The sequence below is a fragment of the Aegilops tauschii genome, chromosome 5 (assembly GCF_002575655.3).
Source record: "Aegilops tauschii subsp. strangulata cultivar AL8/78 chromosome 5, Aet v6.0, whole genome shotgun sequence".
NCBI lineage: Eukaryota > Viridiplantae > Streptophyta > Magnoliopsida > Poales > Poaceae > Aegilops > Aegilops tauschii.
Genome location: NC_053039.3, coordinates 52874280 through 52886767, shown reverse-complemented (window position 1 = coordinate 52886767; position 12488 = coordinate 52874280). Strand labels below are relative to the sequence as shown.

The 12488-nt window shown below is 38.0% G+C and overlaps 1 protein-coding gene across 1 annotated transcript; it reads left to right on the top strand.

Moving 5' to 3' along the window:
• The first annotated feature begins 742 nt into the window (after nucleotides 1-742).
• On the top strand, nucleotides 743-9195 carry LOC109760507 (glutamate receptor 2.8-like). The gene is made up of 6 exons (XM_045228507.1): nucleotides 743-1004; nucleotides 4446-5779; nucleotides 5921-5984; nucleotides 6128-6444; nucleotides 6949-7341; nucleotides 8192-9195. Exons 1-6 carry the CDS (start codon nucleotides 743-745, stop codon nucleotides 8594-8596), a joined length of 2775 nt encoding a protein of 924 aa, XP_045084442.1. The 3' UTR covers nucleotides 8597-9195.
• The last annotated feature ends 3293 nt before the right edge of the window (nucleotides 9196-12488 follow it).

Sequence of the window (12488 nt, the reverse complement as noted above, 5' to 3'; positions counted from 1 at the left end):
TGGTCTTATGCAAGTGGCACATGTTGGCGTGGAAGTTGTGGGCCCCTCTCAAATTCAAACTTTTCGCATGTCCGGCCCTTCAGGACGTGTGCTGGTCTGCTGGATGTTGGATAGACTTGTGGACCGGGTCTGCCTCACCAAGCGTCTTGTCCTATATCTGTGTGAAGGTAGACGGGACGACCAACACCATTCACATCACACGCGTCTACCCCCGCGAGGTCGGGTTCAAGTTTCTTTGCAACGGAACGAATACGTTTATTTTTCAAGCGATTCATATCGTCATGGTGTATTGGTTCCTCCCAATTGTCGCCCACCTCTGATGGTGTTTAGGAACTTATAATTCCTGACTGACGATTTTTAAAAGAGCTCTCACATGACTGCACAGATTTAAAAGATCATTCGTTTGCGCAGACAAATTAAGGATCAAAGTCAATCCGCGTTGAACGTGTGCCCACAGGTTCCATGGACCGATTCGTACCGTGTCTCTTTGATCCCTCTTGTCGTCTCATGCATGCGGGAATTCATTTATCCAGAGGCAACTCCGGTTGAATTTCCCGTAGTTTGGCCGCGAATAGAACACACCCCAAAGTCCAGTGACCAAGGTTAAACAACAACTAACCTGTCACAAATCAGCGAATCCACCTCGCTAGTCGCTAGTCGCTACTCCCAGTTTGACCACCAGCGTCCTCCTTGATGCATATAAGAGGGTGCGATCAGTGCATCTCAGCACAAGAAAAGTGTGATGAAGAGAGCACGCGGCGGGGCCATCGTCCTCTTCCTGTTACTCGCTGTCGATTTCGGCATTGCCCAAAACACCATCGGCAAAGCAGATGGATTCCATGTCGGGGTGATCCTCGACCTGGGATCGCCGGTGGGAAAGGTGGCGCGAACCAGCGTTTTGCTGGCCGTTCAAGACTTCTACGCGGCCCACCGGAACTACAGCACCAAGCTTGTTCTCCACGTTAGGGACTCCATGGGCAGTGACATCAAGGCCGCATCAGCAGGTATGTATGTGTGTATGCACTAGGCAGTACGTTACGTCGTCAGGATTCAGAAATATCAAAGGATTTTATATGCTAGTACTACTTCGTAAATATAAAAATTGGCCTAAGGAAGAGATCGTATACATATACATTGGTCTAAGAGCATCTACAACCGGACCCCTCAAACCCATCTCAAACACCCGAGCAGACCGCCCGGTCGCTGCCCGGTCATGAAATTTGAACCCAGACGGGCCCCTCAAACGGCCCTCAAACGCCCGGACTGACCGGCAACCCCATATTCAGCCCAAATATGGGATGGATATGGGGCGCCCGGGCGTTGAAGATGGCCTTATAAGGGGTTTAAATCCCTCTCAAACCCCTTCAATCCTCTCGGATTCACACTCAACCGAATAAGGCCTAAGGATAAATTGCTTGACTATCCAACTACTAGTCATATCTAGACGCTCATCTAGTGTACTGATCAGCTGCTTCATGCGCCTCGTTAAAGTAGAATATCTTACTTTTATGAAAATGGTATCTAAACCAGATAATTGCTCAAATGTACCACGCTAGTTTTAGGGTTATCTTTCATTGCCTTTCGGATGTCAAGACCCATAAATACGATGGCATCATCCGCGTTACTATAGAAAGATAATCCGCCATCCACCACATGAAGCACCATCCCATTAATAAGATCCGCTAACTTGGCTCTCTGGGTCAACTACATTAAAAAAGAGAGGGAAAGAGGACTCCCCTGACATAGGTCCTTCTTATTAGGAATATGGCTCTAATTTATTACTAACATCGGTGCCAACACTTCCATCGGATATAAACCTTTTCACCAACTTGCAGCAAGATGGTGAAGATCCTTTCATCTAGAGGGTCTGGAGAAGAAAAGGTCACTTAAATTTATGGTACTCTTTGTCAATTTTAAAAATCACTCCTCCCGTATATGATGGAGCTCGCTAGCAGTCTCGGGAAGAAATAGAATTTCTTCGAGAATGTTTCTACCCTTAATGAATATCATTTGAGTTGGACGAACCACGTGATCAACAGCCTGATTAATATTCTATTTGTTGCCATTTTAGTGTATACTTTGAACCTCATGTTTAGCAGGCAAATGTGTCTGAAGTGTTGAGAGCCTAATTGGTTTGATGCCAAAAGTTGACATACCAGATTTTGGCATCTGCCAAATTTTGGCTAGAGATTGGTTGGTTACCAATTTTCATTGTCAATCTCATAAAAGGTTGTCAAATGTTGGCAGCTTTTAATTTTGCCAAATGTTGGTAGCAAACTAATAAGCCTCTGAATTCACATGGCCTCTTTAAATTTTGAAAGCGATTTAATTACCCCAAAGTTGAGATTACACAGTGGTAGGTCACTGCTATGAAATGCATGGAACGGATCCATCAAGTCAACTTTGATTACCTTCCAAAATACCTAAACTCGGCCGGCAATTCATCCGGTCCAAGGGCTTTATTTTGTCCTATCCAAGAGACAGCATCCCAAACCCCACTTTTCATGCAAGGAGCACTGAGGAATTTATTTTCTGCCACGAAAAGTTGAGGGATATCTTCCCCAAAAGCTTTAGACATCATAATATTGTTGTGCTCAGACGAACCAAAAATACCATTATAATAGTTGGTGATGTTATGTTTGAATCCAGCATCATTTACTACCGAGCCATCATCTCTTTTTAATTGGAAAATATGATGTTTCTGATGCTTCCCGTTTAGTTGGGAATAGTTGAGAGATCTTAGACTAGATGCAAGATGTATGAAAACCACAATACAGAAAAGGTGTTTTTTAATAAAGAAGGTGGTTTATTTCTAGTTGAAACCCCATTCTTGAGTGACATATTAATTTCTCCTAACTGACTCAATCAAGCAATCCCCTATTATAGTATGGCCTCAAAATTGAAATTAAAACATGTTCAAGCTCTCCACACTCTCAATTTATAAGCAAAAAACTAGAACCCCTTTGTTGTTAATGTGTCACTAAAAGCATGTATTCAAAACCTCCACACGTTAATGATATAATTCCATAGGAAATAGAAAATTAGTACCTTGATGGAAAAACATATGGCATACTTTTCCTGTACAAAGACATGCACCAGCCAACAATTAATCCAACAATGCATGGATTATGTTATATAATCTAGATGCAATTGGAATTTAGATTGCTATTTAAATGCATTTTCTTCTGATTGTAATTTTGTACTATCAATAGAATATCATAATATGAAATTTAAATTCGAGGTTTGAAATCGGAAAGTCAAAATACACGGCAACCAACATCCATACAATCTAGAACCAGTTGTGAGATGAGAGGTAACAAAATACATGAGTTCTTTCTACCTATGTAACGAAATGCAAGGTTTGCATTTTCATAGAAAAAGTGCAACGAAAGGAGTACATTTTACTCATGCCATTTCGTATAAGTTTGCTAATAGTTAGAATACCTCAGAAACTTGGCTCTGGCATTTCTGATTGGGCAGGTTCATACTTTTGACTTGTATCTTGCATTTTGAATACAATCTGCTTGTAATCCCTCTGGTCCAAAATGCATTGCATATTGGTTTTGTCTTAAGCTAAAATTTGTTAAGTTTGACTAAAATTATATTCAAAATATATAAACATTTGCAATACGAAATAAATACAATATGGCAATATATTTCACTATAGATCTAATGATATTGATTTGGTATTGTGAATGTCAATATATTTTTCCTATAAACTTAGTCAAACTTTATAAAGTTTAGAGAATTGGCTTTCACCCTGCTTTATAGATATAGCCAAATCGCCGCCTGAGTTGCCCTACAGAGCACAAGGGGGACATTGAAGAATGACATCTCAAACTATATGGAGTTTGACTAACGAATATGGAATGTATTTTGGGGCGGAGGGAGTAAATATCTCTCCATGGTGTTACACTATTTTGTTCAGAAAATAGGTATTCGCCCACTTTATAGATAAAGCACTAACCAAGTCCATACAGGTCATCCAAGTATGAGGAAAACAAATACTATCTCTGATCCATAATAGGTGTCGGGTTTTAAACTAACCCCAGTTCAACACTGTGACACTTATTTTGGATCCGAGGGAGTAAGAAGTGTTTGGGTGTTACACTATTACCCTTATATTATTAATATATGTGGAAAAATAGCAGGGTCTCTTTCCCTATTGTGTTTCCTAATAAGAGTTCAGATTTTGTATTTCCTTGGACATGTTTGTGTTGTCAAATATCAGCTTCTTGTGACATTATTTGGCTATTTGTTATGTCTGGGGAGTATAGAGGCAAGATTTTAAATTAGAGTATTGACTCATAAAACTGGAAGGTCCAAAACTAAGTTTTTCGTAACCTTTTTCCAATTTTGAAATAGTTGATTATGTTGTTGAGCACTACAGATTATTCCATATATATTATTTGACCATCATTTTCTTTGTTCTGCCCTTCCCAAAGCTATTGAATTGCTAGAGAATTACAAAGTGCAAGCCATCATTGGTCCCCAGAAATCATCGGAAGTTGTGTTCATATCCAAACTTGGAAATATAACCCAAGTCCCCATAGTATCATTCACAGCAACAAGCCCCTCTCTCACTTGTGATAGTATGCCATATTTTGTACAAGCGACACCAGATGACTCGGCTCAGGTGAATAGCATTGCCTCGCTCGTACAAGCCTATGGATGGAGAGAAGTAGTGGCAGTATATGATGACACTGACTATGGGAGAGGCATTGTACCATACCTCGCTGATGCACTTCAAAAAATTGATGTGCGTGTTCCATATCGCAGTGTCATCCCTTCATCGGCAACAAGTGAGACCATTATAAAAAAACTCACTGAGTTGATGGCAATGCAAACAAGGGTATTTATTGTTCATATGTCATCCACTATGACTTCCCTTCTTTTTATGAAGGCAAAAGAGCTAGGGATGATGAACCAAGGATTTGCGTGGATTACCACAAGTGGAGTGGCAAACATCATGGACACACTCAATCCAAGAGTCATTGAGGCAATGAATGGTGTGCTTGGAGTAAGGTATCATGTTTCCAGATCGCAAGAACTTGATAACTTATCCAAAAGGTGGAACAAAATGTACTTGCAGGATAACCCAGATGAATCACCCTCCAATAAACTAAGCATTGTTGGGCTATGGGGCTATGATACGATATGGGCATTGGCACGAGCAGCAGAAAAGGTTGGAGTATCCAATACCACAAATAAGCCACTATTGTCCATTAAAAACTCCACATGCTTGGAATCCATGACTATTTCCACTAAGGGTCATGAACTCTTAAAGACAATTGTACAAAATAAGTTCAAAGGTTTCGGTGGTGAGTTTGACCTTACATATAGACAACAACATAAGGCTTATGTGTTCCAGATAATAAATGTTGTTGGAAGAGGTTGGAGAGAAATTGGGTTTTGGACTGTGAAAAGTGGACTTTCACGACAGTTAAAGCAAGATGGCTTCAAAAAAACAGGACAACAGTCAATGCATGATCTAAATCCTGTAATTTGGCCTGGAGAGTCAACCAAAATACCAATGGGCTGGGAAATTCCTGCCGTTGGCAAGAAGCTTAGAGTTGGTGTGCGCTCAAGCAAAATTCCGGAGTTCATAAAGACATACAAAGATGCTGTCAAAAATGCAACAACAGTGAGCGGCCTTACAGTTGATATATTTGAGGAGGCGGTAAAGAGGCTACCTTTTCCACTTTCTTATGAGTACCTAGAATTTGACACAACTGATACAAGGAGCTACAATGATTTTGTTTATCATGTTTATCTTCAGGTAAGAAATACTTTACAAAGGGAAATTTCTCAATTTTCTGTGTGAAAAAACTAAAGTTGCATACATTTCATTGTGAAGAAATAACTCTAGTAGCTCAAATATTTTACTATGTATTGAATTTGTTCTGCATTTTCATTACAGTGTTTTGTTCTACTTTCACGCCACAATTACTTCAAGTATAGACAAAAGGAGGCCAACCATAAATGCTCACTCTAGTTTTCTTTCCCAAAGCAAACCAAAAGTCTATATTGCTAAGATATTCTCTTTGTTGACAACTGGGCTTATATTGTTTAGTCAATCATAAAATATAGTTATTCACCTTTTTCTCAAATATAAAAGTCTGACTAGTGTCATTGCAGGAATACGATATAGCGGTTGCAGATATTACTATAAGATACAACAGATCATTATATGTCGACTTCACTGTACCATACACAGAATCCGGAGTAGGGATGATTGTTCCAGTGAAGGAAAACGTGATGAAGGATGTGTGGCTTTTCTTGAAACCATTGAGCACCGAGATGTGGATTGGCAGCATCATATTATTTATGTACACAGGAGTTGTCGTCTGGCTGCTGGAGTATCTAAATGGCAATGAACATGTGCATGGTCCCTTTTCGCTCAAACAACTGGCGACTACAATATTCTCCATTTTTGAAGAGAGTTGAGTACTGTTGCAGTTTCTTAGATCTTCATAGAATTTTGAACAATTATTTTAGTCACATAGACAAAGCATGTGTTGCACTATATCAAACTAAGAGGAATCATTGAAAAATTACTACATTGAGCTGACTAAACATCTCTAGGAATCTATCGTAGATAATTTTATTTTAAAAATTCAACAACACAAAAACTTGATCTTTCTACTTAATAATGCTCAATAAACACAATACGAAGAATCAGGGGGGGTGAGCTAACCCAAGTTTGTGTTCTCTGAACAGAAATTCAGCAATGCACATGTTCTTATTAATTGCACTTCACTACAGAGAAAATTTATGGACATTATCCGATGTTTGAATTAGTTAAAAATTAATGGCATAACTTGAATTAATCATCTAAAGAAATTTGCATATACTTTCTAGCAAGTCCTGAAATGTCGTGCATTGCATTGTTCGATCTTTCAAATTTCTTCTGTGTCTTAATAAAGAATGATTGTTATTTCTACAGAGGAAAAGCTGGAATGCTTTCTACCTAGAATTGTTTTGCGTGTATGGATGGTTGTACTTTTGGTACTTGCAGCAAGTTATACAGCAAGCTTTGCATCAATGCTTACTGTACATAAGCTTTCACCAACAGTGAATGATGTCCAGGAACTCCAAAAGAATGGAGAATATGTAGGGTTCCACCAAGGTTCTTATATAGAGGGTCTACTAGTGGAAATTGGTTTTGATACATCTAAGCTCAAGTCCTATGCAACACTTGAAGATTTCTATAGTGCTCTTTCTAATGGAAGCATTGTTGCGGTTGTACTTGACATCCCATACATCAAATTGTTTCTCGCAAAGTACAACAAAGGTTACGCAATGGTGGGGCCTATTTACAAGAGTGCAGGTTTTGCATTTGTAAGTTTAACTAAACTCGCTATTCTCTTCTAGTATCATATCATCACAAGATTGCAATTTAAAATTCATACTTGTAAATATATAAATATATGTTGCAAAAATTAAAGATAAATAGATAGTATGATTATCTAATAGCGTCCCAATGGAATGATGAAATTTTACGACAAGAATTGTTGCAACCAACTCGGTACAACAGATAAGAAAATAAATAGCAAAATGAACACAATACCCCTTTTAATAAATTTAGCTATAATACACGACAACATATACAAGACGCTTGGTGAAACAATCACATATAACAACATAGATCCATATGTTTACTATCGGAAACATTAACATGAGCTAATATTTCTAACTTATCACACTGAGGCTCTTTTTGGAATTGTGATGCATTATGATAAATAGTCTCTGTCGATTGGTTTATTTTTGGATACCTAGGTATTTGACTATCTCTCTTTTTCTAAATCAAATAGCATATTTGCATTTCAAAACATATGAGATCTCATGTGGGAGATCAACTATTGATAATACTTCATCTAACTCTAATTTGATTTACCAAACAGATCAATAGACATTTCACAACCTTTTTACACCAACTTTAAAAGTAAAGTACATAATGCTCCACAATAATCACAAACTAAGCCTGACAGGGTTTACTGGATTTTGTGCTATTTAAGAAACTTTTGGCACGATTAGCTGAGGGGTATGGTACTGCTAAATAGTAGAACCATCATATTAGATGCATATTATATCAAAAAAAAGTTTTTAGGATTTTACTGAGTCGATGTTGTTAGTGGGACATTATATGTTAGCATGCGCATCTTATAACAATTATCTCTTTGCTAATTAGGCGCTTCCCAAGAATTCTCCACTATGTGTTGAGATGTCAAGGGCGATACTCAACATAACAGGAGGAGATACTATCATTCAACTTGAAAAGAAATGGATAGATCAAAATAGCCATGAAAATGATGGCACACTCGATGGTTCAGGCGCTATCACTTTTGAAAGTTTTGGGGGATTATTCCTCCTAACTGGAGTTGTGACAACATGTTCCCCTTTTGTAGCGATGTTAATGAACCGCTACAAAGAAGATCAACAAGATCCAGGGAACAAAGGAGATGACCAGAATGAATTCGGACACGAGCAAGTTAAGAAAAGGAGACATGTGAAGAACAAAGAGATGAAAACAGAAAATGAATTGAGAGAGATAAACAACACTGTTAGTGCTTCACAGTTTGAGCAGAAATGGTAACCGGCTACCACACAGTAGGTGCTCACACCCAAAATAACAATGCAACATCACTGATTCATATCGGTTTACAAACCATTCTTGGGGAGACAAAAGTGGTAGGTGGCTCAAGTTATTTCCAAACTGAGCAAAATTCACCTTTCAAGCTCAAAGATGAACAACTAACTAACTGCGGGGGCAAAGCTGGTCCAACCGAACTTGGGTACACTGTGCATTCAAAATCAAGTAAATTTCCAGTTTACTTGTGCTTCAGCCTTTCAGGCATCGGTTGGTCAACAACTGAAAAGGCTAATTGGTCCCATTATATCATGTAATTTTTCTTGAAACAATCAAAGCTCGCTATGAAGTATTAGGGTATATGCTCCTTCAGTAAGATAATTGAGATATAGTGCACAATATATTGTAAGGCATCCAACACTATCTATCCCCGAAGATAACTTTACAACACTATGTCAGTCAATATGTCGGTAATACATGACTACAGCCCTATGTCCCTCAAAAATGCTACAACCCTTTGAAATTATAGTAATGAACTAACCATTTTTACATTTATAGTAGGCCCTAACACTGTACTTTACACATCACAAAATTAACACATGACATAATATGATACCAGCGTGTTGTAGTTTTCCTATCAAAAATAAAGTTGTAGTTGATTATTCAGTCAGTTGCTAGCAGACCATCTCTATCAATCAGAGACAAACTAGACTCCTAAAGTACCCATTACCAAACCATGTAGAATCAAATAGATTGAATTGCAAGCAGAATGGCTCGAAGTAACAATCAAACTGAAATCAAAGCAAAAGGTTAACCCATATCCACATGTATCCTCTGCGATGAGCCGACCATGAGAAAGCTTTGTCTGCTCCAAAAGGCATAGCAGCAGAGGTGGATTTAGGGTGATGCTACTGTTGGAGACGCAACACTACACAATTAAATTGCATTGCACAGTACAACATGGCAATGAACAATTATTGGTCCATTTATTTATCTTACTTTGAGTCTTAAATCTGATACAAAAGTTTTTTAGGTAGTGTGTCATAAGATCCTTTGATAAGAATAAAAAAGAATAATTTCTCATGAGCTATCTAGTATTCATGCTAGTGATGCTTCTTGAATTGACACAAAAGCAAAAATAGAGTATAAATACAAGGACAGAATTATACTACTAAGAGGCATGAAAAATCCACAGTACTTCGGCAACGAGTATGAACTTATGTCAACCCTTGCTAGTGAAGAGCTAGAGGAAGAGATAAAGCTACAATATCTTAATTCAAAAGATTTTAATTCCAAAAATTAGGAGTTCCAGCATTTCATTTTGTCGAACATAGATCATAGAAAATTACTCAGATCATTCATTGGAAATGACTCAGATCTCTAGGATTTTGATTCAACAAAGAATGTTACACTAGCATGCTATAGAGATGATGATAGTTAAATAGCGAAAAACAAGCATCATCATGATTATTTATGCAAGCTATGATATTTAGGCATATGTCTAGTACAACCCATTGGTAGAAAGGTAGGTCGTAGGTACTGTAAGCGCACTTAAATGTAACATATCAGAAGAAAAAGAATCGGAGAAGGCAATGAATTACCATATATAAACACTACAAATATGTGGCCAAACAGACCAACAAGGCATAATGTTCTAAGATATTGTACGTAACTACAATTCTACACAAGAAGAGGATGTTTAGCCTTCCAACACTCTAAAATGCATAATTGTTCCAGCATCTACAAGAGGAAGCATCTTCGATACACATTTGAATTGTTCCAAATGATTAGAGAATTAGACTAACATTATCAACATAAAAATATCAGAGAAATATCACATAATTGTTGGAGTTGCGCATACCCTGTGTTGCTTATACTTTTGTCTCGAATTGGTGGTAAAGATGGACCCTTTCTATTGAGCAGCAAATCTTGTATGGCTATAATGCAATCCTTCAGCTCTGATGCCTTGTAGCATGTTAGTTTCTGCATCTCCTTACTCTACGAACACAAAATCACAGGATTGTTTAGCCTTGAGAACTTGAAATATCAAAGGCAAAAAAACAGCTTTGAGAATCTACCTCTCAGCTCTTACCCGAGGATTAGTATCTAGCATGTGGTCAACCTAGCAAGAAAAACTGATGAAGCAGCAATCACTGATGGCAAAAAGGGGAGACAGCTCTAGTCCAAAAGACTCAGCTCAGCACAATAGCTACCTATGAACTCAAGTAACAAGCTGGAGCGCCATGACAAAGCATTCAAGAATAACTTCAGGCGTCGACACAAAGAAGCAATGGATGAAGGATTAAATGAAGTTGGTCCAATATGATGAAAGGATTGGTAGTAACCTTTTTGTCTCCTGGGCCAGATCTTGTAAAGCACATGACATTATTAGTGAGACAAAGGTAAAATACACAAGGATTTAGTTAGACACAGATTCAAAACATGCACATCACCAAATTGACGAATGATGCAATATGATACCACCTAGCAGAAGTTTTTATACTAAAAACAAAGATGCAGTTGATTGTTCAGTTAGTTGCTAGCAAACCATATTTTTCAATCAGAGAAAAACTATTACTCCTAAAGTACCAATTACCAAACTATATGGACTCCTAAACTTCTAAAGTACCAATTACCAAACCATATGTTCACATGTATCCTCTACGATGAGCTGACCATGAGAAAGCTTCATCTGCTCCAAAAGGCAGAGCAATAGGGATGGATGTTAATTAGGTGGTGCTAGTGTTGGAGATGCATCACTATACAATTTAATTGCATCGCAAGGTATAATATGGAAACGAACAAATACTAGTCCATTATTTATCTTACTTTTGAGTCTAAAATATGGTACAAAGAATTTTCTTAGCAGTGTGTCATAAGCTCCTTTGAGAAGGAAATATAATGGTTTCTCATGAGCTAGCTAATATCCAAGCTAGTAATGGCTCTTGAATTGACAGCAAAGCAAAAAACAGAACATAAAATAGGGAAAAATTATCCAAAGTATGAAAAAAATACAATGCATCAGCGAAGAGTACGAGCTTTGTCTCAGCGCTTGCCGGTGTAGAGAAAGAGAAAGAGGTAAAGCTACAATCATATGAATTCAGAAGTTTTAATTATATACACTATGAGCTCTAGCATTTCATTCATCAACAATAGATAAAAAATGTGTAAGAGTAGGTCAAAAGGCACAAAATGAGTTGGCAACCCGGTGCTAGTATCAAGGCAATCCAACTATAAACAAGGGAAAATGTGTTGCATTTCCTAAAGGGGTAATCTTTTTTCTAATTACTTGCTTTTATGTTTTAAAGCAAAAAGACACAATGAACATTACAAAAATATAAATGGTATGGCGGCCCCTCCTCTTTTTATCCGGGCTTGGGACCAGCTACACATAGCGTAGGCAGAGTTACCCACCCACCCTCCAAAGTGAGCATGACAATCCTTAATTTTGAGGGAGAGAAAATTTTCTCTCCCCTACTAGTAAGGATTGCCTCACCCTTGAGTAGCATTAAGCGGCAAGGATTTTTCCTTCCATAGGCTTTTTGACCAAATGGTCAAGGCAATCAGTGGTTTTGATGGAGAGCAAAATTTGCTTTCCACCAATAGCAAGAATTGCCTTGCCCCTTGAGTAGCCTCAAGTGAGCAAGATTTTCCTTGGTTTTGAGGGAGGGCCAAATGGCTCTCCTTCACTATCAAGGATCCCCTTACCCCTTGCTTAGCTTTACATTTGTATTAATTAACCAGCGTCTGCCTTCAGTTTTAGAAGTAAAATATGCTATTCTACGTAGCAAAAATTGATTTACCTCTTGCATAGACTTATCTTTGCGCCAAGTAAACAAGCCAATCATTGCATTTTGATGAAGAACAAAATTTGCTTTCCTCCACTAGTAAGGATTGC

Coding starts and splice junctions, on each gene's coding strand:
- LOC109760507 (XM_045228507.1), top strand. CDS start 743: ATGAAGAGAGCACGCGGCGGGGCCATCGTCCTCTTCCTGTTACTCGCT. Junction 1,005..4,445: donor CATCAAGGCCGCATCAGCAG/GTATGTATGTGT, acceptor CCCTTCCCAAAG/CTATTGAATTGCTAGAGAAT. Junction 5,985..6,127: donor AAAGGAGGCCAACCATAAAT/GCTCACTCTAGT, acceptor AAGTCTGACTAG/TGTCATTGCAGGAATACGAT.